The sequence below is a fragment of the Rhamphochromis longiceps genome, linkage group LG10 (assembly GCF_057381845.1).
Source record: "Rhamphochromis longiceps isolate RC_006_pf linkage group LG10, R_longiceps_female_GT1.1, whole genome shotgun sequence".
NCBI classification, from domain to species: domain Eukaryota; kingdom Metazoa; phylum Chordata; class Actinopteri; order Cichliformes; family Cichlidae; genus Rhamphochromis; species Rhamphochromis longiceps.
In genome coordinates this window covers 4,306,266-4,325,430 of record NC_140566.1, presented here as the reverse complement: position 1 = coordinate 4,325,430, position 19,165 = coordinate 4,306,266, and the positions used below count along the sequence as shown (strand labels likewise).

The following is a 19,165-nucleotide window of genomic DNA, read 5'->3' as shown; positions in this document are numbered from 1 at the left end:
CCATAGCCCCGACACTACATACTGCCCTCTCGCACCTGGAGAAGAGAGACACATATGTGAGAAGGCTGTTTGTAGATTAGAGCTCAGCATTCAATACCATCGTTCCCTTGAAGGAAACTGCAGGATCTAGGACTGAGCAGCTCTCTCTGCAGCTGGATCCTCAACTTCCTGTCTGACAGACACCAAGTGGTCAGACTGGGCAGCATCACCTCATCCCCCTTCATAATGAACACTGGTGCTCCACAGTGGTGTGCACTGAGCCCTCTCCTGTACTCACTCTACACCTATGACTGCACGGCAACTAGCAACTCCAACATCATTGTGAAGTTTGCAGACGACACAACAGTGGTGGGTCTTATCACCAAAGGTGATGAGACGGCTCACAGAGAGGAGGTCAGCACCCTGACGCACTGGTGCCAAGAGAACCATCTCACTCTCAACGTCATAAAGACAAAGGAGTTGATAGTGGACTTCCGGAGGTGTAGAGAAGCACGTACCTCCATCACCATCAACGGTGCTGCTGTGGAGAGAGTGAGCAGCTTCCGTTTCCTAGGTGTATGTACATCTGGTGGAGGATCTCACATGGTCAGTTCAAACATCAAAACAGTGAAGTGACTCTTTCTCAGGAGACTGAAGAGATTCGCCATGAGCCCCCGCATCCTCAGGACCTTCTACCGCGGTGCCATTGACAGCATCCTCACTGGATGCATCACCGCGTGGTGTGGCAACAGCACCGCTTACAACCGCAAAGCTCTCCAGCAAGTGCTGCGGTGTGCTGAAAGGATAATTGGAGGTGAGCTGTCCTCCCTCCAGGACATCTTCAGGAAGCTGTGCAAGGATGATCAAAGACTCCACCCACCCCAGTCATAAACTGTTCAAACTACCTCCATCTGCCTGATGGAGGTACTGCAATATCTGGGCCCAAACTAGGAGACTGAGGGACAGCTTCTTCCATCAGGCCACCAGACTGCTGAACAGTGACACTTCATAGGCACCTCACTCTCACTTACCGGAACTTCAACACTATGCCTATTTTACATATATGTATATATGCGCAGACCAATGACTGTTTTCTACAGTAATTGGTGCAGACACACACACACACACACACACACACACACACACACACACACACACACACACACACACACATATAAATATTTGTCATATATATTAGTAATGTGCATACATCCTTAAAGTTGTACATGTATTTATTCTTATAATTCTCACATTCCTGCCCTTATATTCGCTTGAAGCTTGTACACAAGAATCTCACTCTCATGTGCTGTACCAGTGTACCATTAATGTGACGTGACAATAAAAGTGATTTGATTTGCCAGGAGGGGCCACTGGTGGGTAGGCAGCAAATTTGGGGGGTTGACCAGTGCCCCCTTGTATAATAGAATATCTATTTGATGGAGACAATCAGACAGATAAAATTCTTCTTCTCTTTCTGGTCTTGCTCTTGTTCAATCACCATTATTTCATCATATTAAATATGTGCTGGAAGCAAGAAGTGATGTGAAATTACAACTTTTTAGGCTCAAGTTTCTAAATGTTCTGTTTTTCACTGTTTTTTGATTGTAGATTAAAACTAAATTAAAGCGTTTTTCATACAATCATTGGTTCTAAAACATGAACAAAGGGATCAACTCCACCTCCTGTCATGACATTAATAATTGACAGGCAAAAGTGACCAATAGGAACATGCTAAGCGCGAGCCACTTTCTTGTTGCATTCAAAGGTCATCATGGGAAAAAGAAGCTTCATAGCACATTAGTCGAAACGACATTTTTTTTTAATGTCGAACGGACATTCACAGAGAGAAAAATGTTTAGTCATTCGAATCATCGTCTCACATGCAGAATAAAATATGACTTTTTTTATGGGAAAAGGAAGTCTCCGGTCTTACACCGTGGAAGTCTAGAGTGGTTTATTGAAAATAGAGCCGTTGCTGATGGTTATGGAAATACCATCCCGTTTTTTCCCACGTATCTGGAATGCAGCAATAGGCCGGCACAGGGGACAGGACAACATGGCTGCTTCTGCGGGCCGATACTACGGAGAAGGTGGCAGAGCAACGAAAAGACAGAAAACTGAAGACGGAGGAATGACAACGGTAAGTGTTTCCTTCTGACTCCGGTAGTTGGTGTTTTAGTATGCTTAAATGGGCCAGTTTTGTTTATCTAAGAAACAAATATACTTTATAGCAAAAGTAGTGCTTGTCTCACCGCTAGCTAAAATTAAGTAGCTAACTAGCGAGCCAAACCAAACAAGCCAATGGTATGGTCAGATTTCGTTTAAACAACAGTAATTGCATGTTTATTGTGTAATATGAAATAGCTGTTTAATGACACGCAATTTCACTGTGTGTACAGATAGAAGACACGTTTTAGTTTCAGTGTTGCAAAAAAACTCTGTTGCAGTTTAATGTCAGTTTCTAACACAAATCCCCAGTGCAGTTATTGTTAAAGGGCTGATTGACACAGATTGGCTGTTTTTGTGTTGTTTATGTCTCAGCAAACATTATCTTGCGTTTCCTTTTTCTTTTTTTTTTTTAAATGAAAAAAAAAATAGGAGAGCTACGATGACCCTCACAAACCGCTCCCCTCCCCGGTGGTGCATATCAGGGGTTTGGTGGACGGTGTCATGGAGGCTGACCTGGTGGAAGCCCTGCAAGAGTTTGGGACCATCAGGTAAAAGCTGAACACACTTAAAATGAAGCTTCTCTATCGTGTTTGTCGCATTCAGTGGACTGAGATTGGTGCACATGTCTGATGTCAACCATACACTCCCGTATGTTCCACAGAATATTAACAACTAACAAAAAAAAGGTATTGAGCTGATTTAAATGTTGGTTCTTGTTAATTTCATATTCCCTAACTCAATTTATAACACTAGTTTAGGTTTGATAAGTTATAGGCAAAGTAAGTTTGCTTGTAACTAAATTCAAGTTGTGTAGTTTTAAAATTAATAGGCTGATTGTGCCTTTATTCATTAAACATGGTTCAGTGTGGGAACTATAAATCTTTCTCTTGCTTAATGTCTAGTTTTGTGGTTATGATGCCCAAGAAGCGGCAGGCCCTGGTGGAGTATGAGGACATGAACGGCTCCTGCAATGCTGTTACTTATGCAGCAGAGAACCAGGTTTACATTGCAGGTCACCCTGCCTTCATCAACTACTCAACTAGTCAGAAGATTTCCAGACCAGGAGACTCGGATGACACTCGGAGCGTCAACAATGTTCTGCTGCTCACAATTATAAACCCCATCTATCCCATTACCACGGTAATGTAAAAACATCTTCTTATAATTTATTATTGTATATTCCCACAGATCATTCAGTGAATTCATTGTTAGATATCAGGTATCTGATAATGCTAGTCAGATAATCCATTGAAAATCCCCAAAAGTTGATTCTGTTCATCTGGACGCAGCGTTTTCAGTGGGAGAAACGTTTGGTCACTCATCCAAGTGACTTCTTCAGTCTCAGCTGACTGCAGGTTTCCCCAATCTTATAAACACTACATTTGCATAATGACTGAAACTATCACCAATGAAGAAACAATGGGCTGGGAGGTCAGTTCCTTGATTATTAATATACAAATTCTCATGACCATTGATCAGCAACCACTGATCAAGCTCATTGAATAACAACCACTGATCAATGGCCATGAGTCCCATTCACAGAGAGTTGGGGAATCGCTGCAATCACAGCATTGTAAGATGGCGAAAGATGTACCGTTAGGCCCCCTCCTCGATTCAGAGATCGTCTTTCCCATTTCATGTAAATGGCCTCTTTGACTCAAACCAGCGTTCCTCCCTGTCCAGGATGTTACATCCTCATCATTGAAAGAGTGTCCACTGGCCTGTAGGTGTAAGTAGACTGCAGAGTCCTGGCCTGACGAGGTGGCTCTTCTGTGTTGTGCCATCCGCTTCAAAGGAGATTGTTTGGTTTCCCTGATGTATAAATCATGGCAATCGTCTTGGTATTTAACAGCGTACACTATGTTACTATATTTGTGTTCGGGGACCTGATCCTTGGGGTGGACTAATTTTTTTGGCGCAGCGTGTTTTGGGGTTTGAAAGCCACGGAGATGCGGTGTTTAGAAAAAATGCATTTCAGCTGTTCTGATACTCCTGACACATATGGGATCACTACAGGTTTTTGCTTAGGTAACTGTTGTCCTTCTCTCCTGGATCAGCTGGAGCCGAAATCATTGAAAATGTTACAAGAAGCACACAGTGGAAAAGTCCAAATTCATGACCTGAAGTAATGGAAATCAGGGCTGTAAAATTATAAAAATATTTCTTTATTTATTAACTTCCGAGTCTGTAATCAGTGGCACCTAGAGTAAATGCAGTTAACCTTGCATTAATGTAATGTTTCTGCTCTAGATGTTGCCTCATAGTCGCTGCTGACCAGTCTACAGCTGTATATGGTAGCTGTGCTGGTTAGTTTCCTTGCCTGTATCCTACAGACCCAATCAGAACTTCACATGATTCCATCTTAAAGAATGTTAACTATCCCCAGCTTAGTGAAAACAAACATCAGAAAGAGATATGTGAAATAGTTATATTAACGTTCCTGAAATGTATTTCCAATTCTATTATTTTATATGATTCCAGCTGCTCTAATGAAAGTACTTGTTGTGCTGTGATCTATTCCTATTCCTCATTAAATACTGAGATATATGTCGTATGTTCTTATCCACCCTAAAAATACCTGTATGAGTTTTGTCTCATACATCTGGTCCTGCTTCACTGTTTATCTTTGCTGGTCTCTACAATACTCGTCACTACTATCATCAGTATCTTTTCCCCTTTGATGTCGTTTAAAAAATCTAGTTTTTGACTTTGGGTAAGAGCTTTCAAAGCACTGTGTGTTTGTGTTTTAAAGGTGAAATGTATGTTGTCACATAAAGTATTCTCACGATAGTGATGTATCAATCTGTGTGTGTAACCCTACAGGATGTACTCTACACTATTTGTAACAACTGTGGCCCTGTACAGAGGATTGTCATCTTCAGAAAAAACGGTGTTCAGGCCATGGTCGAATATCCTTTTAGATCATGTTCTTTTTTACTACTCCCACTCAGAAACATCAGTATGTTTCTACATGAGCATTTAAACCTTTATGCAGTCAGACCTCCCCTTAACTCACTGCTTCCACATTTGATTCGGTCCAAAGTGCCCAGAGGGCTAAAGCCTCTCTTAACGGGGCAGACATCTACTCTGGCTGTTGCACCCTAAAGATTGAATATGCCAAGGTAAGTGTCTAACCACCCTTTGTAGCTCGACTATTAATATCAGGTGCTTGTGAGAAGAAAATCATTTTCATCTTGCCATCCTTTCTATAGCCAGCGCGACTCAATGTCTTCAAGAATGACCAGGACACATGGGACTACACAAATCCCAACCTGAGTGGCCAAGGTAACGTGTAGCCCCTGCCTGTCCCTCCCTCTTTTTTTTTTCTTTCTCTTTTCCTCTCATGGCATTGTATGGGATGGTTAGGGTTCTCTGCCTCCAGGGGTATTGCCTTTGATCACAGACGAATGGTTTCTTTGACCATGCAGCTCAGCCCTGTCAGAGGCAGTATTCCTGCGATGCCTTCACAGTCTTCGTGCATTTTCTCGCCACACAGCAGGCACAATGTAAGGGCATGAGGAGCAACCTCCAGGGCAGCTGACATAAATTATAGGTTCGTGCATGTGAAAAGCCCATCGCACTAATCACAGCAGCATAAGCAGGCACACCATTCTTCACATAGGTTCACATTCCCTGTAGAGCATGTCACAGCTGCACAATCTCACATCTCTGCCAACTGTAATCCAGTGAACACAGCAGAGGCTGTTACACCAGTTAACCTTAAAAACATAGTGGAGATTTTGTCAGAATTAAATCAGGCTTCCTGCTTTCCAACTGAGTGTCCTTGTTGGACCTGTAGAAGGCATGTGATGATGGGTTTCAAATGTTGGCCAGACTTTGCAGGCTGGAAGGTTGTTGGGTGTTAGCATTGACAGCAGAGACAGTATGTGTCATATAGGGCTGTGCGATATGACCAAAATCTCATATCCTGATATAAAACATTTATCGTGGCGACAACAGTATTTATCACAAAAATATTACATTTTCTGTCAATTCTGTGAATCTCGCTCAACTCGACTTGCGTGAAGTGTTTTCAGCTCGGCGTTGTGTACCTGGAGTCGAGTGTTACATAAGTTGAAACAGACGCAATTTTTCTTTGTGAGTATTTATTACACGGCGTGCTGCAGGGAAAAGCCTGTTCTAAGGTTTGTTTTTTTTAGCACCTGACGGCTCTTTTTAGCTTCTCATCCGTAAACACTCTACATCTTTCACGTGATTCACTGTATTTTGAAAAATCTCAACAGGATCTTGAGCTTTATTGTGAAAGGTTTATGTAGAAAATAAGCAAGCAGACGGCAGAGCCATGCGATGGTTTTACCGTTGTTGTTGCTAACGACAACGCATAAAAACAGTCGCATGTCCGTCCGTAGTGTAGAGAAAGAGAGAACTTTAAGAAGTTCTACTGTGACCATCAAAACGATGAAAAGATATTGCCATAAACAGTTTATTTTGTGACACCACGAAACAAACGATAGCGTAAAATGAAACGATAGACGTTTTCATATCGTGATATCGAACAGTCCTAGTGTCATAGTGTGAGACTTAATTTTTTAATTAATTTTCGATGAATGGTTTTCACACGTGTCAAGTATATGATCACTTTTAACAAAAAAAACAAAGTGAAAGTTAACAATATGGAAAGTGATGTGAGCTTAAAGATGGGTTAAATGCAGATTTCATGTGTTATAATCTTGGTGGAACCCAAGTAATTAGCATTTCATGAAATAAATTAAATAAATAGTAAAGCTCCAAAGTTCAGTGTTCCTAATGTGTTTTGCGTACCTTGAGTATTGACGATATGTTAGGACCAGCTCTAGCAAAATTGGTGTAGAATGAAAATGGCTACCTTTTTGGGTAATTATGTTTAAGCATAAAAATCTTATATGAGTGTTGCTGCACTGCCAAGTCTGTGACCAGTTTAATACTCTTGGCTGTTCAGATGTCACGGTAGCTGGAAAAAGACAATTCACCTTGATCACAAAGACCCTACTGCTGCTGTTTGTTCATTTGTTGTTGTTTTTTGTTTGTTTTTTTAAAACCTGATCACAGGCACATGCTTTACTTTGGTGCAGTTGTCTGATGGAGAATTTATATTTTTCACTAGACACTGTAAAAGGTGTAGTTACTTGTCTGACACACAGCCGGAACCACAACATGTACATTGCAAGTTTCATACAGGTTTTTGACATCATGTCCTCATAAGAAAGTTTTTGATATTGCATAGCTTGCACTGCCTTACGACCTAGAGGTACTCCTTGTGTCCTCACGGTGCAGAATCATACAGGCTTACCTCAACCTCTAAGCAGACACAACGGCTTCTACAGCATAACAGCAACCACAACTAATGTAAATCTGCTTTATGGCATACTGTACGTCGGACACAGTGGGGCATCAAATACCGGAACACAACCTCAACTCGGTACTTCCTTATTCCAAGCTCATCACCACCACCTGACATGGGAATCCATTTCATTTTTGATGGTGGGCAGTAGCCACCATTTTCAGATTGAGGGACAGAAATACTCGAAGGCCATGCGAACAGACACCCCGCATATCCACTACAGACTGATGTTGTAGATTGATAAGCATCTACTACCATCACTTTACCACTACAGTACATGCCATCTGCAGAGCTCCGAGGAGTCCCCACTTTGACACAACACATTGATGATGAGGGTGGGGGTCAGCTGTGTGGCCATAGCGACCACACCTCCCAACTGTTGGGATGTGCTTACCCTAACACAACCACAGGAAGCAACAAAGGAGTTTTCAGACACACTCAGCCTGACCAGGGAACAGATGACACCACATATGGGGGCGGTATACAAAAAAGAGGCCATGCTAATACTCCTCATCTCTACCTTCCTGTGCCGAACACCACATGACAACACAGCGATCCGAATATCCAAGGCAACATACAGCTGAACTGCTATGACAGCACATCATATTTCTAGTGACTTATTGTCAAGCTTTGCAAGTGGCTGACAGCTATTAAACCAAATAAACGACATCAAGTGAGTGCCATTTTTACACAAGAAGAAATATCCATGGGGGGTCCATGAAGACACAAGCATCAGACACCTATCAAGCATACAAGCACAGAGGCAAACAGATTACAGATCTTTCCCAAAGCTTTCTGCATTTATGGACTCTGGTGTTCTGTTTTTTTTTTTTGTTTTTTTTGTTTGTTTTTTTCCCCCTGTACCTTCCTTCCCATTTCCCTTCTCCTCTTTGTGCTATTCTTGTGTTGTTTCTGCATTGTTTTCATTTTTCCTTTTTTTTTTTTTTTTGCACTGGACCATAGTGATGCCTTTAACGCCTCCCGTGTGATGCAGGTTTGGCTCAGTGTGTCTGTGGACTGACAGCCCACTCAATCGGTGCATATGTCCTGCTTTATGGTCAGAGCACGGTAAGCTGGAAATGAGCCTCTAATAGCACAATTTCCAAAAACAGAGCGGCAGCAAGTCAAAACCCAACATGGACGCATGGAAGTACTTTTCTCTCTGGTGGTGGAGATGCAAGGAAGGAAGGAAGGAAAGAAGAAAGAAAAGACAAGAAGAGGGAGAATGAGTTGAGGCTGGAGTCAGAGATTGGCGAGTAGCATCCTTGCTGAAGACTGCCCCCTTTCTTCTCACTGTGTCCCATGCTCCATGTATGGTGCTGTAAGTACTGAAATAAATGAATAATCTAACTTCATGGTTAACAGTTCAAAAGTATTGTGGGGAGAAATCGCGTACTGTTGATTTAAATTGGGAGATGGAGATGTCTTTTATGTAATAGTCACGTAATTCATTTTAAAGAGTACAATTATAGGTTGCTGCAGTACAACACATGAACCGAGCAGTTGTAAAGAATATTTGATCTTGACCTGTGTGTGTAGAGTTGTTTTTTGGATGAGAGATTAAAAGTTTTCACAAAACTTCACAAAGTCCAGTCAATTTCAAAGCATTTTAGACTGTAGTATGAGATAAAAATTTCAAATGTGAGTCACAAGGCAGATCTTTAACTTCTTTTTTTTATATATGTGAAATTTGGTTATCATGCATAATGACACAACAACATGGGAGATGGTTTGTAAGGATGTAATGGAACCAAGTTTTTCTTTTCTTTCTTTTTTTAAATCAAATAGAGAGAGAGAGATATTGATGCTTATATTTTTGGAAAATAAGACTTGACATCTGGTGACTCCTTCCAGATTTCTCAACTCGCATTGCTAGTTTTAATATTTCTGTCAGGCCAATGTAGCTGTCCAACATGGCCAACACTGTGATTGTGAAACTGTCCATGACACTAGGATTATGGGTGTGCTTGAGTGCCGTGCCAGATGTTCTGATGTTTAGGTTTAAATGCACCATTGAAAGCATTTTACATAGAGGTTCCACATGAAGACCTTCATTTGCAGCCTGTAAATAAACAAACAGGTGGCGGAAATGATTGTTTACCACGGATGATGTGCACATAGTGACAAAATTATTACTGAGAACTTGATGGTTTAGATAAGTGATTGCATAGGGAGTAAAGAAGTTCTACCCTAACCTTACAGAGAAGGTGCCTGCTAAACAGATACTGGTTTAAGAGTTTAATTTACTGAGTTTTGGTGAACTGAGCTGAAGGAAAGCCTTCTTTGAACAAAAATAAATCTGTTCGTACTTTTTGTTGAAGTTAAATCAGCCGACGTCGCTGGTTTAATTTTTCACCATGTTATTAGTTTCAGTGCTTGATGTTTTTTCACTCATGTTATATCTGTGTCCTGGCTTGTAATAAATGTATACTGATATTCAAATAGTTTTCAATAAAACAGCAGGTGCTGCTCTTAGCACATTGCGTATTTTACTCTTTGATTTTCTGTTTTAATGTCTCTATTCGAAACAACTGAGCATGTGATGAAATGTGTTTATACAGTGTTGCCAGATTGCTACTTTTTTTCATGATGTTTTATTGGATTTGACGTGTGTCATGTGTACCTGCACAGATGCTGATGGTGAAGGCAATTGGAACAATTCACAAGGTGTGTGCGCTTGTAGTAGAATGGCAGATGTAAGACTTTAAAATTTGAACGCTATCTTTCAAAGTCACTGTGGCAAAAGAAAATCTCCATTATGTCACCTGTAAAACCTGCTGACTGTTTGAACACTTTTTAAAGATTTCAGGCCCTTCAGTTGCATGCCATTCACAAACATGTCCCTTAGCATGTTGTAGCCCATGCAAGGTACCTTTGAGACATGTGGTAAAGAAGCTGTTTGATGGGCAACTTTTTTTTTTTTAAAATCTATTATAGATCCCAATGCCAATCCTAACAAACGGCAGAGGCAGCCTGCTCTTCTGGGCGATCACCCACCTGATTATGGTAAACATCGCATAATCAAATTAGTGTGACATGTAGAAAAACGGACACTGCTCAAAATCTGTTACAATTATGTTTGTTTTTTTTGTTTTGCTTGTTTGTTTTGGGGTTTTTTCCCCATCTTAAGGTGGACCACAGGGAGGTTATCATGGCTACAACGATGACAGCTATGGCCCCCCTCCTCCCCATCGCATGGGGCCAGGCATGGGTGGGCGTGGTCGGGGTAACCAGCGCTACGGTCCTGGATATGGACCGCCACCGCCCGAGTACGGTCCTCACGCTGACTCTCCAGTTCTTATGGTATATGGCCTGGAGCCCTCTAAGATCAATGCTGACAAGGTCTTCAACATCTTTTGCCTGTATGGCAATGTAGAGAGGGTAAGTGAAAGCTGACTGAAGCATCAAGTCATTGTTTTGCTGTTAGACCCCATAAGTGAAGGACATTTATAATATTTTGCCATCTTTCCAACAACTGAAAGGGGCGCAAAGAAGATTTGCAGACACGTGAAAGCTTAGCACGCGATACTAACTTGTCAGCCATTTTGGTCGTGTACTAATGTTGAAACATTTTTTGAATATGATCACTTGAGAACAAGGCGATGCAGAATTTTGAAACTGATATATAAACTGATATATCCTTCTAGCTGTATCTGCTAGGAGGCCGAGGGGTAGCACTGAATGCCGCCAGTGTTTTGTTTTGTTTTTTCCACTGAGGGCCAAATTCCAGTTTCCTCAGATGATCTTTTTTGGATAAAGCTTTCATTTCTCTGATGGTAGGTAACACCTTACCTGCTAAGAGGGACAGATCGCTTGTTATCCAAAGCCAGCCAGCTGGCTAGTCTTTTTGTGCTTGATTGCTAACATTGCTAACAATAACAAAAAAAAAGAAAAAGCCTGTTGGTTGTTGATGTTAGTGGGCTCCATTTCTGAGCTACTATGTGATGGTGTAGCTTACTGTTGATGCTGGAAGTGGGAGAAAGACAAGTCCATCCTTCAGACAATCTGAAGGTCTTTTTTGTTTGTTTTGAAAGGTAAAGTCCCATTGCAAGGAGGTGTCGGCACAAAAGTCATCATAAAAAGTTCATGTTTAAATACTGTGTGTACTGCTGGGTAATATTGTTTTAGTCTATTTTTCTTTCAGGTCAAGTTCATGAAGAGTAAACCTGGAGCAGCAATGGTGGAGATGGGAGACTGTTACTCTGTGGACAGGGCCATTACTCATCTGAACAATAACTTCCTTTTTGGACAGAAACTCAATGTTTGGTAAGAACAGAAACAATTTAGAAACATCAGCACAGACTTTTAGAGATAAATTTCTCCCTTAAAAATAAACAACAGATGCAAGACCTCTGGCCTTATTTCTTTCAGTGTGTCCAAGCAACAGGCTATAGTGCCGGGACAGTGCTACCAGTTAGAGGACAACACAAGCAGCTTTAAAGATTTCCATGGATCACGCAACAACCGCTTCACCTCACCAGAGCAGGCGGCTAAAAACCGAATCCAGCATCCGAGCAACGTCTTACACTTCTTTAATGCACAACCCGACATCTCTGCTGAGATCTTTAATCAGGTAAAAAAAAAAAAAAAAGCAACAAAGGTTGCTATCTGTGATGGCCAAAAGCATCCATCCAGTGTTGCCAACTTAGCGAGTTTTCAGACCCCTTAGCGACTTTTTTCTAAAAAGCGACTAGCGACAAATCTAGTGACTTTTTCTGGTGTTATTGGAGACTTATGACGACTTTTTCACATGAAAGCACGTATCACTCTTACTCTCAACAAGCAGCGGGTGCTGCCGTGGGCAACTCGCCCATGTGAAAATGCTCACAAGCGGCAGGTAGTCCTCACGCAGCAGTCGCCCCGAGCTGATGTCAGAGCAGGAGATATTCCCCTATAAAAATGTTCTTTTACTGTTACTTTTTGTGGATCAAAAGGTTTAAAACTAGTTAAAAAGACACACACACCAAAACAGTAACTCCACCAGAGTGCCTATTTCGGGTCACTTTTGCAGGTCCAAAATCTGGATAAAGGAGGAGGGTTGGAATTATTTTTTTAGGGTTTTTTTTTTTTTAACTCACTTTGTCTCTTCCACAATGTTATTTCTCTCTCCTACAGCGTCTGTTATAATTACAGCGGTAGGACCAATTATGCAAAGATGTCATTTAGCGACTTATAGTGACTCTTAGGACAGCCAATAGCGATTTTCCTTGCTGAGGAGTTGGCAACACTGCATCCATCTCACATTTTCACTGAAACGCGTTTCTGTGCTCAGGTCTGTGATGAACTTGGAATCAAGAGGCCCACAAGTGTGAAACTTTTCACTGGAAAGAGTGAGTAATATGTTGTAAATGGTCTGTATTTGTATAGCGCTTTACTTGGTCCTAAGTACCCCAAAGCGCTTTACACTATACACAATCATCCACCCATTCACACACACATTCACACACTGGTGATAGCAAGCTACAGTGTAGCCACAGCCGCCCTGGGGCGCACTGACTAAGGCGCCACTGGCGCCACCGGGCCCTCTGACCACCACCAGTAGGCAACGGGTGAAGTGTCTTGCCCAAGGACACAACGACCGAGACTGTCGGAACCGGGGCTCGAACCAGCAACCTTCCGATTACAAGACGAACGCCCAACTCTTGAGCCACGATCGCCCCACACTTGTTGTCACTAAAGTTATTATCTCATTATTTGGTTGTGCTGTTGTGTACTAACGGCTTTTTAATACAGAAGTGTTATTCAGCATGGTAATGTCATGTGATTTGACAGGTGAGCGCAGTTCATCTGGCCTGCTTGAGTGGGAATCCATCAATGATGCCATGGAAGCACTAGCTATGATGAACCATTATCAGATGAAAAACCCTAGTAAGTATTTAACATGTAGATCAACAAGCCAACGTGGTTCTTGGTATGTTGTACATTTGAACCCTTAATGACATTTTCTACATTTTATGATGAAAGTTTTCTTCTGGCTTCTATATTCTAGGTGGGCCTTACCCTTATACACTGAAGCTGTGTTTCTCGACTACACACCATGCCAACTAAATCTTCCTTGAAACCATTTGTAATGTTTTCTGTCTTTGGATAGAGTATACTGCAGCTCTGTTTCACGTACCATTAAAGCTGTGTTGACAATAATTAGGATTAACGTGCTTTAGAAAATGTTACTTAAATTATAATTTTTTAAAATAATTTATTTTACTTTTACCATGTTCTTCAACTTGTTGTTTATTTTGTATGTTCACAACACTACGTTTGATCGCCCGCCACCTTCTGTCTTTTGGTTATTAAATAAAGCCAACAGTAACCATAATGTTGCTAATAATTTAACCAGTGTCACATAATCAGAGATTGTGTTGTATTATTTCTTCAAATCCATTCTTGAAAATAAAATGCATTCTCTCAAATCAGTTTTATTCATATTGCTCCAGTTCAAACTTACAGTGTAAAGCACCTTGAGATGACTCTAAGTCAAATACCCTACAATATTATAGAGAAAACTACAACAATCAGACTATTTCTTGTAGCAAAGCACTTGATGATATTGGGAAGGAAGAAATCCCTTTTAACAGGAAGAAACACCTGGCAGGAAGAGATCTGCTTCAGCTGGCTGGGGATTGTAGGGAGGGGATAGTTGTCATAACATCAAATATACAAGCACTTGTATAAAATGAAGAGATATGGGTATAAATTGGATTAATCCTGTTCTGTGTGTGTGGACCTGACCCAAGTGGATGATTAAAGAGTCTGATAGCGGTGGGAAGGAATGACTTCCTGTAATGTTCCCTCAGACAGCTAGGTTGAAGGAACCTAGTGCATCTTTCTTACTGCCTGTCCTAACTGCCCTGCAGGTGGGCAAAGTTGCTACTCAGAGCTGTGTACCTGAGACCATATGAATATCCACTCTCACTGACAACAGAAAAAACAATCAGCTTTCAGCTCACAAGGATTATTTACTGACATAATTTTTGAACTTTGAGCATAGATAATATGAACATTAATTAACTTTTTATACATCTCAAGAAATAGGTATAGAAAAATATACCCTGCGATTTGTTCAATGCAAACCTATTTCTATTGTCCTTATAAGATTATTCTCCAGAGTTATTCTTCTATTAAAAAAAAATATATATATATATATATGTTGTAGAAGAATCAGTTTCCCTGTTACCACTGTGAGAGAGACGAATCTTAATGCAAAGTACATCGTTCCCACTGGAGATTTTCACTATGTGACCTCTCATCATCCCAGTGAAGCTGAGTTTGAAACTGTCACGTCTGTGCAGGAAGTGGAGTATATATATATATAATATTTCTCATATGTCTCCAGCATTACAGCACCAAGACTGCCTGTCCTCTGTTAATCAAAGTAACCGCAACACAAGCCGTGTTTTCTGTCTCCCATCCCAAAACAAACCAGCTCCAGTTAAACTGAGGTTTCACAGAAAAACGCGTCCGACTAGCGTCAGTATCTCCGCTACTTATGTATCTTGTCGCCAGTAAAGTAGTCCCTCTGAATTTTTCCCTTTACTAATTGTTTACAACTGTTCCGTTTCTATGTGGTCTGATTACTTTGTTGCTCAAAAGAAATTTAATATTAAAAATCTAGAAAATAAGAAACAATGGCTTTAAAGAGAAACTACGTCTCCCATAGTGCTCTGAGCCCTGGCCGCGTAGGTGTTTCCGGTGTCTTATAACATTTTACTTCCTTCCACACAGGCTGACACGAACAAACGAGAAAGAAGACGTCGTTAAGTTTTGAATGTTACCGCCAGTAGTCGGATTTTGAACTTAGTTTTTTGTTATTTTCTGTTGTAAAATCCGCAGTATGTGGCGAATGGTGTCGGAGGACTGAAGAATCGCTGCAAAACGTAGTCCGTAACGTGTAGGCCTCCGAAGAAAGTTTGGTCGAGGGCCTGTAAACAACATGTCCTCCGCCTCGCAGTCTTCCTCGAGACGGCAATGGTGCTACCTCTGCGACCTGCCCAAGATGCCTTGGGCTATGCTGTGGGAGTTCAGCGAAGCTGTATGCCGGGGTTGTGTCAACTACGACGGCGCAGACCGGATAGAACTCCTCATTGAAACTGCCAGGCAGCTGAAGAGCACTCACGGAGTTTTAGACGGCAGGTCCCCTGGTCCACAGCAGGGCAAACCCAGCTCTGCTGGGCCCCTTGAAGCGGGGCGGCATCACGGAGAGCGTGTAGACCGGGGGAGGGGTGAGTATGGGGCTTCTTCTCGCCTCCCCAATGGTCTGCATAGAGCTGAAGATGTAGCTTTGTCAGAGGGCAGCCGACAGAGCCCGAACACTCGTCGGGCTATGCCTGGGGTAGTTTCTAGTCTTCATAACACCATACCCCATGCCTTGATAGCTCAGGGGCTAGTAGCAACAGCTTCTCATGGGATTTTAACCCCATTAACAAGCACGAGAGCTGGGGCCGCTCCTATTGCCGTCTCAGCTGGCCCCATAATAAGCGACAGTGGCAGAAGACAGGCTGTGTCCCTGGGTATGGGACCTAGCACTTCTACTCTAGTGGGCATAGATCCGGCAGTGTGGAGGAACAGTGAAGTAATGGCTGAACTGAATGAGGTGGCTCGTAGTAGAGTGGAAGGCTGGCCTAACCGTCCCAAAGCAGTTCGGGATGTGCTGGTAGCTCTCAGCAGCTGTGTCCCCTTCAATGTGCGCTTCAGGAAAGACCATAATCTGATGGGGCGTGTTCTGGCCTTTGATGCTAGCGCTACTCCAGAGTTTGAGCTGAGGGTGTTCGCGGAGTATCCCTCTGGCTCTGGAATGATCTACTCAGGAGTTCCAGATCTGGTCAGGCAGATGTTCCGTGACTCCGCCAAAGATGCTGGTAAGGCAGTAAACTCTGGGCTGCGCTACGTGGAATATGAGAAACGGCAAGGCACCGGAGACTGGCGTGGGCTGTCTGAGCTGTTGAATGATGGTGTGCGTATGTTTAAAGAGCCTCCAATCCCAGAGGTTCTGCCACAGCCAGACCCAGTGCTGTCTTTGGCAGCTCCTGGACGCCCCGGACCAGCCAAGGGCACCACCAGGCGCCGAAAGGCTTCTCCAGGCTCTGAGAACGGAGAGAGTGAGGGAAGGGCCGAACACCCTGTGAGGGAGCCCTGGCCCCGGGGCACGTACTCAGGCATGGAACCTCTTCCTGGCATGGCTGTACCTCAAGAGGGCCCACCTCGTCTACACAACCAGCCTTCACCCATCTCAGCACTTATGGGAGTGGCAGATGGCCTGAGTTCCAGTCACATGGCCAGAGAGAGCCCCAGTATGTCCACAGCCCACTCCGCCTCAGCTGGGCGCCCCAGCAGCAGCAGCCCCTCGACTCCCTCCACCTCAGTCTCTCAGGCAGCTGTAGGGCAGGGTCTGAGCACTGGAGGACAAAGTAACAACACAAACACTGGGGAGTCTACAAGTAGCACCCCAGGCACCCTGCTTTGCTGCACCCTCTGCAGAGAGCGCCTGGAGGACACTCACTTTGTCCAGTGTCCCTCAGTCCCGCACCACAAGTTCTGCTTCCCCTGCACCCGAGGGTTCATCCGCAGCCAAGGTCAAGGAGGAGAGGTTTACTGCCCCAGCGGAGAACGCTGCCCCCTGGCCGGATCCACTGTGCCTTGGGCCTTCATGCAGGGTGAGATCTCAACCATCCTAGCTGGAGAAGGAGATGTGACAGTAAAGAAGGAGAACGACCCTTGACCCTCCATCCTTTTGGCAGTGAATGGTGAGAAAAACCTGAGAGGAGCAGGCCTCTTTGTTTTATAGCAGAACTTTATCAGCGAGTGTTAAAGCAACTATCAAAAGCAGTTAAAAATAAATAAAAATGGCAGACAAGTGCAGGCATATGGTTTCACATGTGCTTTTATTAAATAGGGTAACTGCAGCCCAAATTGTTTAACAAATGTTATATATAAACATTTGTTAAACAACTTGTGTGTTAATATTTCTTCAACACTATTCTAGAAATTAGAATATCTTTGGTGGTAGATGTCAGACAAGGTTTTTGTTTTGTTTTTTTGACCAATTTGGGGAAAAAAATAATTTGTAGGTGCTAGCTTTGCCCAGCCAATTTCTCTGATGATTTCAGTGACACTGTTGAGTTACTTTCAACTCTTCCTTGTCACGAGGGGTCACTACGCCACATGCAACCCGAAAATGTATTAGTCTCTGGCTGGAATTGAACTAAGCAAATGTGTAAACTGCTACACTAGTGATTTCAGTGTTAGAAATGGATGAAATCTCCTTATGACGACTTGATAGTTTTGCTGAAGTTGTGGCACACTCCCATCATCAGGTCTGAGGTGCTCATATGACTTGGCCAGAGCTCAGACAGAATCAAAAGTGATGGAATAATACATGACTAAAACTTTTGACTTCTGATAAGTTGTCTTTAGATGTTAGAAGGCACCAGATTTCAGTGTTAGTGTATGTTAGGCATTAGACAACCTGATGTCTCATTGGAGATTTCATGTAATCTCATGATGCTGTGAGCAGGGCTCTGTGGGGGCACACCATCTGTGGCACAACTTTGTTTCTTAAAAATTCATCTACATGAGCCTTGTAATGTTTTTAGCCTCTTTGTTCTCTTTTAGAATGATATCAGATATCTTCTTGATGTTACTGTGTGAGGAGAATATTTTTGAATGTGGAGTTACCTGTATGTATTAGATGCATCTCAATATCAGGTCTGAGCTGTGGGACAAAGAATCCCTGTGTCACTCTGCTGTTTGATATTCTTACATGGCTTTCTTCTTTTTCCACAGTGGATTAAAACACAGTGAAAGCACTTACCTATAATCTCAAGCAGAGGTCCACTTTGGCTGTAGTTCATCATGTGTGCCTCCAAGAGCCAAATAACTCTGAAGCCCAGGAGGACCACTACACAAAGACCGGTAACTCGAGACAAGACTCACTCACGAGAGGAGGGAAACGTCTGAGCATCGGGGCTGCATCGTGATCGAATCAAGTCTCGACCCAATCTCTCTCCATCCTTTTAAAAAAACAAAAAAAAAACCCCAAAAAAATCTATTTATTTTTTTTTCCTAGTGTGGTAGAGGCCTCATTTCAAAAAGCCCAGGATTAAAAGCACACACTTCCCCCCCTAACAATGACAATCTGATCTTTTTTTTGTTGTTGGTTTTTGCATCCTGTCTGACACAGATGCAGGATACTTTTTACATGGTTTGACAGAATGATGCAATTCTTTAAAAACGAATGTTCAAAAAATGTTAAAACCATTGGGTCCTTAAAGCCAAGGGGAGAAAAATGTAAACCTTACAATACGTCACTTGTTATTCTCTTTATATTGTGTGTCAAAAATGTGAATTTTCTTTCAATATGGCTATGTAATTTCTATTTTTGATACAATACAAATTTCTATGTATTTGTTTATAGTGATGAGAAGACCAAAGATGGCTTCATGCTCAATGTAATTTTATTGTATTGTAGCTGTGTATGCTGTATTCACTGATAACCCTGGCATCAGTCACTAATTAGTTCTTCTATCATGCAAGTAAGCTTGTTTTGTCTATTTACTTTTTAAATTCTATGTATGGTAAAATTATTAGCATCACAATCTTCAATGGTTAACCCACATACTCATGTGATCTTAACAGGTCAATTCTACAATAAATGACAATGTAGTTAAAACTTAGTCACTT

At 42.3% G+C, this 19,165-nt stretch overlaps 2 protein-coding genes across 2 annotated transcripts; both read left to right on the top strand.

Moving 5' to 3' along the window:
- Positions 1–1,801: 1,801 nt before the first annotated feature.
- hnrnpl (heterogeneous nuclear ribonucleoprotein L) lies at positions 1,802–13,899 on the top strand. The gene is made up of 14 exons (XM_085419924.1): positions 1,802–2,119; positions 2,578–2,696; positions 3,051–3,288; positions 4,972–5,059; positions 5,176–5,270; positions 5,361–5,433; positions 10,121–10,156; positions 10,427–10,495; positions 10,620–10,870; positions 11,634–11,755; positions 11,861–12,062; positions 12,762–12,819; positions 13,262–13,357; positions 13,479–13,899. The coding sequence occupies exons 1-14, from the start codon at positions 1,958–1,960 to the stop codon at positions 13,535–13,537; spliced, it is 1,668 nt and encodes a 555-aa protein (XP_085276050.1). The 5' UTR covers positions 1,802–1,957; the 3' UTR covers positions 13,538–13,899.
- Positions 13,900–14,493: 594 nt separating this feature from the next.
- Positions 14,494–19,154, top strand: LOC146660173 (interferon regulatory factor 2-binding protein 1-like). The gene is made up of 2 exons (XM_085419923.1): positions 14,494–17,229; positions 18,269–19,154. Exon 1 carries the CDS (start codon positions 15,420–15,422, stop codon positions 17,202–17,204), a length of 1,785 nt encoding a protein of 594 aa, XP_085276049.1. The 5' UTR covers positions 14,494–15,419; the 3' UTR covers positions 17,205–17,229; positions 18,269–19,154.
- Positions 19,155–19,165: the final 11 nt, after the last annotated feature.

Bases quoted from the DNA above. Each gene is read 5' to 3' on its own strand.
- hnrnpl (XM_085419924.1), top strand. From the start codon at position 1,958: ATGGTTATGGAAATACCATCCCGTTTTTTCCCACGTATCTGGAATGCA. The intron at 11,756-11,860 runs GTAAGAACAGAA...TATTTCTTTCAG, and splicing joins GGACAGAAACTCAATGTTTG to TGTGTCCAAGCAACAGGCTA. The intron at 12,820-13,261 runs GTGAGTAATATG...GTGATTTGACAG, and splicing joins GAAACTTTTCACTGGAAAGA to GTGAGCGCAGTTCATCTGGC.
- LOC146660173 (XM_085419923.1), top strand. From the start codon at position 15,420: ATGTCCTCCGCCTCGCAGTCTTCCTCGAGACGGCAATGGTGCTACCTC.